The following is a 12,604-nucleotide window of genomic DNA, read 5'->3' on the forward strand; positions in this document are numbered from 1 at the left end:
GTTTGGTTTACTAAAATTAATAGAACTAGACTTTAATGAATGCAATAAAGAGGTGCTCGGGTGCCCAATTCGTTGATGCCAACGGTCTTGAGTGATGCCAACTAATGCAGTGGGTTTGGTGGGATGCTTGATGAAGTTGGTGGTGAGGGGATAGAGATCTCCCGAGCTATTGCATCGTAGGATAGGTTCCCTTGTCTTGAGATCCTTCACAAGAAAACCAAACGGGTCAAATACAATGGAAATAAAATTGTCTGTCGTTAGGCGACGGACCGAGATGAGATTTTTAATTAGATTTGGAGCATAAAGGATGTTGTTCATTTTTAGTGGTGGGAAGGGTGGAGGTAACGTTTTGTTGCCTTGTCCAATAACGGGAATGGTCGTGCCATTGCCAATGATTATTTGTTTATTAGTGCAAGTATTAAAAATAAACGGGGAGTTCGTACCGGGTTGTTCCATGTGTCCAGTTGCGCCGGTGTCCATGTAACCGATGGGATCAGAAGGTTGGCTCATAGACAAGGTGTAGAGGGCCTGCGCAATATCAGTGGGAGTTGGGCTGTAACCTGCCATGTGGGCCTGAGCTGGACGAGAGCCCAAGATACCTGGAGAGTTGTTGGGCCGAGGGGTGGAGGGGTAAGGGCAGGGAGGTGTTGTGTTGGATCGGGGGTTGTAGGAGTTGTTGAGGAGAGAGGCCCATTGGTTAGTGGCCCAGGTGTTTGGAAAGATAATATAGGGATGTTGAGGTTGGGTCGAATGGTTGGGTTGATTTAGTTGATTGGTTTGGCTCCTGGAACTGTTGGACTGAGATGGTGAGCGACCCCGACCTCGTCCACGAGAGCGGCCTCTACCACGAGTGGAGTCAGAGGAGTTCGGAGGGGCTGGAAAATTTGTGTTGCGAGGAGGGCGAGGTTGGCTTTGGACATGAAGGGCTGTTGCGGTTTGTTGGGAAGAGTGAAGTGCTTGGTTAGCTTTGGTTGTTTCATTCATACATAGCTGTGAACGGACATGAAAGAAGGATGGTAGGGGTTGAGTATTTTGGAGTATGGTGCCAACAGTTTCGTATTGTTCGGTGAGCCCGGCGATGGTCTGCAAAACGAGGTCGTGTTCGTCAACAGGAGCATCAACATTGTTTAATTGGTCAGACAAAACTTTGAGTTCTTGACAATAGTCATGCATGGAGGAAAAATTTTCGAGACGAGTGTTAGCGAATTTTTGTTTGAGAAGGAGGGCTCAAGTGGCTTTGTTGTCTTGAAAGAGGTTCTCAATGGCTTTCCAAGCATCATAGGCCGTGGTGCTCTTTTTGATGACGGTTTTTAGGAGACCGGTGGAGATCGTGCCATAGATCCATTGAAGGACGATGGTGTCAAGTCGTTCCCATGAGTCGGTATGAGGGGGAGCCGTTTGCTTTTCTTTATCCGTGGATGAAGCGGCAGCAGGGGAGGGACTAGGTTGAAGATGGTCGGCCACGAGAAAAGCCGTGCAATGAATCCGGAATAGCTCCGACCATGTGTGATAGTCGGCAACTTCGTTGTCTAAGGTGATGGGAACGAAGGTTCGGATGTTGGAAACGGTGACAGCAGGATGAAGTTTCTGGTCGGCCATTGAGGGAGAGGAAGCGATGAAAATTTTGGGCAGGGATTAGGAGGATCGTGAGGGTGATACCATGTAAGGTAATGAATAATTGATTGCCTTCTTTCATTTACAATGGACAATATATAACCATACAAGTGAATCTCCTATTTTTGGAGATTGATATTATGCTAATCACTAATTTACATTGCCATATACGTATGCATGATTTTAGGTGTCTATTAGATTTTCGAACTATCTTCTAATCGCGTGGCACGGGAATATGACCCTTGGTAGGATTTTAAACAAACAATTTACGCACTTTATATTGGTTGTCGATGGGTTACATATGTTCACCACCAAAATGATCTCATATCACATAATACAATAGCAACTGGATGTAAGAAAAACCAACATACTTCGAAATTTTATGACATACAAATTCGATATATTTGTTTTTTATCATTATTAACGAGTATTTTAGATATTTTGTACACTAACAAAAATCACTTTTAAGAAAATATATATAGAGTATGATCAATATCACAAATCAGTAAGTTTTAGGTCTATTCAAAAAATGTGTGGTTCCAATGTTCAAGTGGGTTTGTTCACAAAGTCAAGCTCGATCCAAGGTAAGCTTGCCCGTAGACCTCTTTAAATTAAACCCGGATTATAACGTTTACAAGTTATAACTATTATATTTATAAATTTTATATAAGCTCACATAAGTAGAGCACTTAATATTTATTTCAACTTAAATAAATATTGAAATACTATCGAGCTTTAATTTTTAAAAATACAAGCTAGCTTATCAAATGCATTGGCTTGAGCTTTTTACAAGCTGATATGACTCGCTTAACTTTGACCCCCCTAAGTAACGCTGACTCGGCTCGGCTCGGCTCACCCGGTAAACTGCCCTAGTAAACTTAGAACCTTCAATTGAACTAAAGCTCCGTCTTTTATTTTAATTCATTTTTAAGGTAAGAAGTTGTGTACCTAAAATTCTTGGTTGTCATAAAACAACTTATTATGCAATTAGAGAACGAGCAAATAAAATTGGTGAAGTCACATCAAATTGTCACGAAATTATTTTGCATAATATTCATTGAATGGATTCTGAATCAGAATATAATCCATAGAAAATTAGAAGATGACAACAAACTTTATCGGACTTTAATACGAAAAGGACGTTCGTGATAATATTGGTGTTTATAACGTTTTCATTAATTTTATGTAATTATCCTGACTAGATTTTATGTTAACTGAAGGGTTGTTTGTTTTAATCGGATCTGACTGATTCATATCTGATTCATCCTCTTTCCCAGTCAGCATCAATCAGAAGCAGGTGGATTCAGACTCAATTTTGCTCCATTTAGATGTTTTCTTTTTGGAACCAAACGGTATGAGCTCTAACTGAATTAGATGCCCCCTCTTAATGGTTTAATTCAGATGTAAAAAAAAACACCCTCTGACACACGTTAAAGATTATGAAGTGTTCACTCATCTAAGTTTATCTACTTTTACACATAACATAAGCACATCACAAATTCTCTATGTTTTGCTCTAGCTATCTATGTTTTTTGTTTCTGAAACTCAAATGTGAATTTGATTCATTTCATTAGAGCACACGGAGTCATCCCATTTCCCCTACAAAACGGGAGGATGGTGTACCTGGTTCCCCCCATCTATTTCCCCCCCCCCCCATTTTCTTTGACTTTTCCAACTTTCTTCTTGTTTTTCTTCATATCTTCATGGATTTCCGTGAAAATCATCTGTTTTTTCCATGCCCCTCCACGCTTCCACCCTGTGTGCTCTTATAGATTTTGCGTAAACCTAGACAATATGTTGAATCGGTATGATTCTTTTCCAAAAGTCTATTAGATTGGGTGCTATGGGCGCCGTGGAGGAGGGAGAAGGGCGCCGTGGAGGAGGGAACACTGCCGGGGGGCGTGGTGGAGGCGGGCGCGGAGGGATTTGGCGTGAACGGGACGGCCGGAGCGGTGACGTGGGGTGGACGTGACACTGTGGAGGGGCTTCGATGCCCTTCACCATAGCATACAGCCTTAGTAAACATCAATGTTATGCAATTAATCTATTTCTTTTTTATTATTGTACTATTAAAAATCAAAATAACATGTTAGAAAATATTTATTTACTATATATATTGAGACAGAGGAGACAAAACAATCGTAATCAGTCTAGTCTTTGTAGCATGTGAATTGAATGGATGGGGTATTATCACGTGTGACCTCTTAACCCGGGTATCTTTTGTCCCATTCTCCTCATATTCTTCCTCTCTTTATCATGGGAATCTTCTATCATGGCTTCATGGTTCAATTGTTCAAATAAGACACGGATCCTAGAATTGTATACGAACCCGAATATGACACGGAACCGAAAATAATGTCACGCATATAATTCACATGAGCCCAAATATGATGCGCGTATAAGTGTATTCCTGGGTTGACACAAATATGATACGTGTATAAGATTCAAAATTTACTTATTGTGTTTACCTTTTTAAATGATTATGTGTAAACGATCTCGATTTACATTTAAACTTTTAGATTTAACATAAAAATATTCAATTAGTTTTTGTTTTAACATACGCACATTTTAATAAAATAAGAAAGGTGGTTAATCGGATCAACATGTGAACCCGTCAAATTGATATGAACACTAGTTTAATGCTTGTTAGATGTGTGCAATGTGAAATTGACACTCGTGTCTTCTTTTAATATTATTTCATTTATAAGTAGTTATGCTTAGGGATGAACTCGGTTTCATATCGGCACCGAATATCGATCCTGAATTTTTTAAAAACTTGGTACAAGTACCGTATCGACATGTTTATTTCGGTATCTGTATTCGGTACCATTTACTCATCCCTAGTTATACTGTTGTAAGGGTGAGGATTAATAAGTTTTGAAGATCCCTTTCAAGTGGTCCTAAACCCTAGTAATAACATTATTGTTATTTGTTTATTTGTAGTTACCTGAAAGATCTGAACATTATAAATAATGATATATTTTCTTTGTTAAAATACCTATACAAATAGTTACAATTATGGTAATTTGAAGAAAAGGACAAAATGCATTGTAAGGGGAATTCAAGTACACGGGACCATTGATACTTGGACTTAATTTCTCATGCTAGAGAATATAACCTTTGCCCTTTTGAAACGGAACATGTATTCGTACATTGAATTTGTCTGAATGCGTGATTGATTTGATGTGTAATCAATGAACTCATGTTAAGAATTATGATAAGTCATATGATTTGCTTCAAGGTTAATTTATCATGTCACGAATTCAAGGGACTGGATTAGACACTTGTACCTGAAACCTGTTGGAATACCGTATGCCCGAGACACATAATTAGGTTAATGTGGCTAGCCGTGTTTGATCCAAGTCGGGTCATACCCAATAACGAGTTAGACACACACCAATTATGTATTTGTTAAGATAAGATCTATAAGACAAATACAGAACACGACACATTCAGAAAAACGGGTTTCTGAATAATTACTTGAAAGTGTTAAATAAATTAATTGGTTAATTTATTTATTCAAATAATTATTATTGGAATGATTATTTAACTATGTGTTCTTTTATAAAATGGTTTATAAAAGATGGGGTGTTTATATATTTTACAAAGTATAAAATAAAAAAAAAAATATATATATATATATATATATATATATATATTTGGGGCCGGTTTTGGGTGGGCCCCACACCCCATGGTCTTGGTCAAATCTTGTCATATATTTGGTGGAAGTTGAGTGTTTTTACTTAACAAAAAACCTAACACCATGTTTGCATTATGGTGGTGTAATGATAAAAGGAAAGATCAAGATCAATATACACACTTTCAAGAAAACAAAAAAACACAAGTAACAAAACAACAACCCTTTTCTTTCTTCCTTTGTTTCTTGGTTCGGCCGAAATCAAGAAGAAAGATTCGGGTCTCGGTTTTTTCGTGTTCAAGCTCCCTAACATAGCTCGGTGTGTGTTGGAGGCTCGGGGTATATTCCATTTGAGGATTTTCCTTTGAAAGTCTAGCATCAACATCATCATCTTCTTCAACCATCAACTACATCTCTTAAGGTTAAGATTGTAAGTTATATGAGCTTTGATAGTTTAGTTTTCCGTATTACTTGATCCTTGCCTCGGGTTTCTAATATATAGATTATTGGTAATCTATGACATGAATAAACTAGGTTGTTCATGTACACATATCATATAAACTTGTAATATATATATATATATATACATATGGATAGATATGTTTAGTTTGCAAATATCACGCTTCCGCCTTAATTGTGACTAGTTAAAATGGTTAACTAAGTATTAATTATCCATAGAAACCCAACAAATGGCATCAAGAGCCGGGATACGGGAAACTAAGCTTCGGGTTTTCGGTTTTATATTTTTCCCCTTGAAAGATTTTATACAAAAATAAACATGCATGATTTTTTTTGTATTTAATCTTGTTATTATTTTGGCTTTGTTCAAAAAAAAAAAAATATAAAACCGGGTTAATGGGCCGAAGCCCAATTCGGGTGAAATTGGGCCTAAGCCCACTTGTTTTGGTTAATGGGCTAACCGAAAAAAAAAAAAAAGGGAAAGAGTAAATGGGCCGAAGCCCATTTTTGGTTAAATGGGCCGAAGCCCATGAAACTTTCTATTGGGCCGAAGCCCATGTGTTTTGGACATATGGGCCGAAGCCCATAAACATGTTATTGGGTCAAGCCCAAATGGGTTGGGCTAGGCCCGATAAGGTCAAGGGGTTTTGGAATGGGTTCCTAAGACATAACGGGTTATGTTTGTTAAAACTAGACCGAGCCGTAGACCAAAATGGATGTTTGATTGTGGTTGATGTTGTGATTGTAGTTAATTATTCAAAGTTTCGGTTTGTAATAATTAATTAGGGGCTATTTTGTAATTATATATTCATATGGGTATGTAATAAATAGATTATTTGTAATATCTTTATTTTATAGAAAAAATGTATTAGGACATTTGGTTTTGTAAAATTAAAGAAGATTGCAAAATTGGAAGTTTGGGCCTTATTGGGCCGGGTATGGTGATAATGGGTCTCACAAGCCCATTAAAGGGATTCAAGCCCAAATGGACCTAAGCCCACCCAATGAGCCCAAATGGAAGCTTATGGAAGCTAAGGCCCAAGTTCAAGCCAAATGGATCACAACGGGGTTGAAGAAGATGCTCGAAGCATTTGGATGCGGGATCGAGTGGGAGCTACAACATCCATGTGTCATGTGTCCCTTAGGATTGGACCTAAGACACACACTTGTTTCGGCTAACAAGTGTGGTCTAAATTAGTGGCTCGTGTCTAGTATAATTATGTATGCTTGTTAATTGATTGTTTGATTGTGTGGTTGTTAGATATTAGGATATCAACTTCGTCACTTAGAATTAATTAACAAAGCATAAAACGGGTTCTAATAATTATCGGTAATTACGTGACACATAGTTTAATAAAATGGATTTATTAACTAGCCGTCTCACGCCCATAATAAAATGGTTTTATTATAAATTAGAATTTTGAAAAATGGTTTCAAAATAATCATGTTACTAAATGCATGTTAGAACATGATTTAAAGTTTTATAACTAGAATTATTAAAACTAAAAATCCCTTTTTGAAATTAAGAATAACAAGTTAAACACCATCCTTTTGTATTAACGCTTAACATATTAGTAAGCTCTTAGTGGGAAAAAGGTCACCTAACCGCGTAGAGTAAATTAATATGTTGAGGTAATATTGGCATATAAATGGGAAAAAGGTCACCTAACCGTTTGTATGTTAATATTACAAGTTGATACAAGTAGGACGACTTAAATTAGAACCATGTGAAGAGGGTCACCCAAGCATGGGGTCTAATAGGTGTTGATGGGATAAACATGCCGACACGAAATATGATTTCGAACCGGTCCCATAAACTCTAGAAGTTGCAAAAGGGTTTGCAATTGTTATGAATAACTACCTTGATAAACCGACAATGGGAAAAAGGTCACCTAACCGGAGTCGGGTTTATCGTTGGATTCTAGATTTTAATTATTAATTATATTTGGTATATATATAAAAGGGTATTAATAATTAAAATATGTAAAACACTAAAATGAACTTAATTAAAATTCTGCAGATGGCCGCACACGTCGACGACAACATAATCCCTAACGTCCAAAACGTATCTCTCCGATCGATTCTCGCTAAAGACCGTCTTAACCACAATAACTTTTCGGATTGGTTCCGAAACTTAAGGATTGTTCTAAAACAAGAAAAATTATATCATGTTTTGGAAACACCTATCCCCAACGAACCGGAAGAGGGAACTGAGGTCGAATACATGAATTGGGTCAAACACACGGAAGATTCCATTCAAGTGTCATGCCTCATGTTGGCGACTATGGTTCCCGAAATCCAAAAGGATTTCGAAAACCATAATGCGTACGACATGATTACTCAACTTAAGGAAATGTTCCTTAAGCAATCGAGGGTTGAAAGGTTCGAAACGGTTCGAGCCTTGCATGCATGTAGAATGGATGATAATCAACCAGTTTCAACTTATGTACTTAAGATGAAAAGTTACATTGATCGCCTCGCCAAGCTCAATTGTCCCATCTCAAAAGAGTTAGCAACGGATTTGATCCTTAACTCTTTGTCGAAAAGGTTCGACACATTCGTGTTAAATTATAACATGAACGGGTGGGACAAAAACATTGGAGAACTTCACTCAATGCTTAAAACAGCCGAGGCGAGCATGGGTAAAAGGGTTTTACCCGTGTTTGCGATCAATGAAGGTAAATCCAAGAATCGATCTCAACCCAATTCTAAGGCTAAGGTAGCAAAAAGAAAGGGTCCTCCTGTGCATCTTAAGGGTAAGGGCAAATCACCGGTTATGGCAAAGAAACAAAAGGTTGTGGAACCGAGGGGTCATAAGGATGATCCTTGTTTTGGTTGTGGGGAGACCGGACATTGGAAACGCAATTGCCCGGTCTACCTAAAAGAGCTAAGAGACAAGAGGAATGCGGGGCATGCCTCGGGTAATGTCTTTATGATTAATATTGAGCTAAATCTTATTTCTTCTAACACATGGGTATTGGATACCGGATGTGGAACTCATATTTGCAATTGGTTGCAGGGGTTCAAAAGGAATGAAGACTTAAAGAAGGGCGAAGTGAGTCTTTTCATGGGCAACGGTGCAAGGGTGCACGTGGTCGCTAGAGGAGACTTCACTTTATCGCTTCCAAGTGGTTTGGAAGTTGTTTTGAGAAATGTTTTGTATGCTCCTAGTTTGACTAGGAACATTATTTCTGTGCACCTTCTTAGACAATGTAACTTTGACTTTAAATTTGTAAAATCAGAAATGCATGTATCATCTAATGGTATCTTTTATTTTAAAGCTGTACCAAACAACGGTATTTATGAATTGGTTCATGACAATACCTTAAATAGCTCATTATATCAAACTTCCACTAAAAGACTCAAAAAGGATTTGAGTGATTCCTACATTTGGCATTGTCGTCTTGGACACATAAACAAGAATCGTGTAAATACTCTCCAAAAGAATGGTCTTTTGAAAACAAATGAGTTAGGTTCGTTTGATGAGTGTGAATCTTGTATTCAAGGCAAGATGACCAAAGAGCCTTTCAAAGGTACAAATGAAAGGGCTAAGGACTTGTTGGGTATCATACATACGGATGTATGCGGACCCTTCAAGCCAACTAGTAGGAATAGTGAAAGGTACTTCATTACCTTTACCGACGATTTTAGTCGATATGGGTATGTGTATCTAATGAAACACAAACATGAAGCCTTTGAAATGTTCAAGGAATTTCAAAATGAAGTACAAAATCAGCTCGACCGAACAATCAAGGTACTCCGCTCCGATAGAGGAGGCGAATACCTAAGTGATGCTTTTCAAAGTCATCTTAGAGATTGTGGAATTATTTCACAGCTCACTCCTCCTGGTACTCCTCAACATAACGGAGTATCCGAGAGGAGGAATCGAACACTGTTGGACATGGTTCGATCAATGATGGCACGAAGCTCACTACCGCCATCATTTTGGGGATATGCGCTACTTACAGCGGCTCGTATTTTGAATATGGCCCCGACCAAAAAGGTGGATCGAATACCCTATGAAGTGTGGCATGGAAAGGTTCCATCCTTTTCATATTTAAGGGTATGGGGATGCATAGTTTATGTTAAACGTGACACCCCAAATAAGCTTGAGGCTCGATCCATCAGGTGTATCTTCATAGGATACCCAAAGGATGATATAGGATATATATTCTATGATCCTAGTGAACAAAAGGTATTTGTTTCACGCAAAGGATACTTCTTAGAAACTAAGTTCCTTATGGAAGGACCTAGTGAAAAGAGAGTGGAACTTGAAGAGATTCAAGAATCACTGGATGATACACAGTTGGTCGATACTAGCTTTCAACACGAGGATGTTGAAGGTGATCAAATGGTTGATCATACACACGTTGCTCGCAGATCTAATAGGATTAGTCGACCTCCCAAGAAATATGGATTTCTTGTGGATGATTGCTACTTGGTCGATTCGGATGAACCGATCTCCTACAAAGATGCTATGTCACAACCTGATTGTGACAAGTGGCTTGAAGCCATGAGCGCCGAGATGCAATCCATGCACGATAACCAAGTTTGAGAATTGGTTGATCGTCCACTTAACTCCAAAATGGTTGGATGTAAGTGGGTCTTCAAGAAGAAGACCGATATGCATGGAAATTTAGATACTTACAAAGCTTGACTTGTCGCAAAAGGTTTCACGCAAACTCAAGGGATTGATTATGATGAAACCTTCTCGCCGGTTGCGATGCTTAAGTCGATCAGGATATTATTTGCCATTGCAGCTCATTTTGATTATGAGATATGGCAAATGGATGTCAAGACCGCTTTTCTAAATGGATATCTTGAGGAAGATGTCCATATGGTTCAGCCTGAAGGTTTTGTCGATCCATCTAATCCTGATAAAGTATGTAAGTTAAGGAAATCAATCTACGGGTTGAAACAAGCATCACGAATGTGGAATCATCGTTTTAATGAAGAAATCAAAGCGTTTGGTTTCGTCCAAAACGGTGATGAGGCGTGTGTGTATAAATGGGCTAGTGGGAGTATAATCATGTTCCTTATTTTGTATGTCGATGATATACTTTTATTTGGAAATGATATACCAAGTATGGAAAGCGTTAAAACGTGGTTAAGTAGTCGTTTCTCAATTAAGGATCTTGGAGAAGCGACATATATCTTGGGAATAAAGGTCTATAGGGATAGAAAAAGGAAATTGATCGGACTTAATCAAAGTGCATACATTGATAAAATCCTAAAAAGGTTCAGGATGGAAAACTCTAAGAAAGGTTTGGTACCTATTCCTAGAGGAACCGTGTTAAGCTCATCCCAAAGTCCTAGCTCTAAGGAAGAGCAGGATAGGATGAAGCATGTTCCTTATGCTTCGGCAATAGGATCTATTATGTATGCAATGATGTGCACTAGACCGGACGTCTCGTATGCTTTAAGCATAACGAGTAGATACCAGCACAACCCAGGTGACAGTCATTGGATGGCTGTCAAGAATATATTAAAGTACCTTAGAAGGACTAAGGATATGTTTTTAATATATGGGTCTGGTGAGGAGGAACTCGTCGTAAAGGGTTACGTAGATGCGAGTTTCCAAACTGACCGAGATGATTCTCGATCACAGTCGGGATATGTCTTCATTTTGAATGGAGGCGCTGTCTCTTGGAAGAGTTCGAAGCAGGATGTTGTCGCGTTATCCACTACAGAATCTGAGTACATCGCCGCTTCAATGGCAGCCCAAGAGGCTGCATGGATGAAAAAGTTCATCATGGATCTAGGGATTATCTCTACCATTCAGGAGCCCCTAGAGATATTCTGTGACAATGAAGGTGCTATTGCACAGATCAAGGAGCCTCGTGCTCATCAGAAAACGAGGCACATTGAGCGCAGATTCAACTACATAAGGGATGAAGTTGAAAAGAGAAAGATATGTATTCATAAAGTTCATACCGATCAAAATATTGCGGACCCACTCACGAAGCTCCTCGATAGGCCAAAGCATGAGGGTCATGTTTGTGCATTAGGACTTCGGTATTCTAGTGAGTGGATTTAATCTGTATTTAGTGTTTGTATAAGAACGAATGTAATGGGTATCTCATGAAAATTAATTATGTTTTAATTATTCAATGAGTTATGTTCTATATTTGCATGATTAATCCATGAATGACTTAAGTTGTTCTAAACGTCCGTAGTCGATCATACTTGTGGGAACAAGTATGAAGTTAAGACTATTATGAACCCGGATTGGTTGATATTCATGTGATGAATATAGGGCATAGGTTTGCCACCAAGGTTCATAGATATTTGTGGGATACAAATATTGGACATGATCCGCTCTCAAGGATCACTGCATGGAGTTAGTGCAATTGATCATAAGTAATCCTTGAGTAAAGGCGAGTATCATTGTGTCCTTTGACCTGAGATGCATATCGGATCTGGTTTTTCATCAAGTCTGATATCTTGACTCTATTCTTTGTTATTTTGGTAACACGATAACGTGTAAGAAAGAGCTCAGATATTATATGAGATGTCAACGAGGATGTATGCAGTCAAGATGGGATTTGTTCCTCTTATGTGTTGAGAGTTTAGATGTCTAAGGCCTGTTAAGTTAAATCGTTGAGAGAATGATCACTCTGTGTCTCTTCGATTTGACAGGACATCTAGTAACAAAGGGATGTAATGATAAGACTTACCTATATCATATCAAGTATGGACTTGAAGGGGATGATGTTATTGAATGGCACTTAGTCAAACACACTAGGGATGGTGACCTGTTGTTAGGCGGTATTCACCATTAGCATTAACTTCTTATGAGTCTCGTGCAAGTGGGAGATTGTTGGAATACCGTATGCCCGAGACACATAATTAGGTTAATGTGGCTAGCCGTGTTTGATCCAAGTCGGGTCATAC

At 38.5% G+C, this 12,604-nt stretch overlaps 1 protein-coding gene across 1 annotated transcript; it reads right to left on the bottom strand.

Moving 5' to 3' along the window:
- Positions 1 to 1,227: 1,227 nt before the first annotated feature.
- LOC143581423 (uncharacterized) lies at positions 1,228 to 1,599 on the bottom strand. The gene has a single exon (XM_077064215.1). It carries the CDS (start codon positions 1,597 to 1,599, stop codon positions 1,228 to 1,230), a length of 372 nt encoding a protein of 123 aa, XP_076920330.1.
- Positions 1,600 to 12,604: the final 11,005 nt, after the last annotated feature.

Source organism: Bidens hawaiensis, unplaced genomic scaffold, assembly GCF_021521415.1.
Source record: "Bidens hawaiensis isolate Kalapana, Puna unplaced genomic scaffold, B.hawaiensis_p1.1 tig00030918_1, whole genome shotgun sequence".
NCBI lineage: Eukaryota > Viridiplantae > Streptophyta > Magnoliopsida > Asterales > Asteraceae > Bidens > Bidens hawaiensis.

Bases quoted from the DNA above. Each gene is read 5' to 3' on its own strand.
- LOC143581423 (XM_077064215.1), bottom strand. From the start codon at position 1,599: ATGGCCGACCAGAAACTTCATCCTGCTGTCACCGTTTCCAACATCCGA.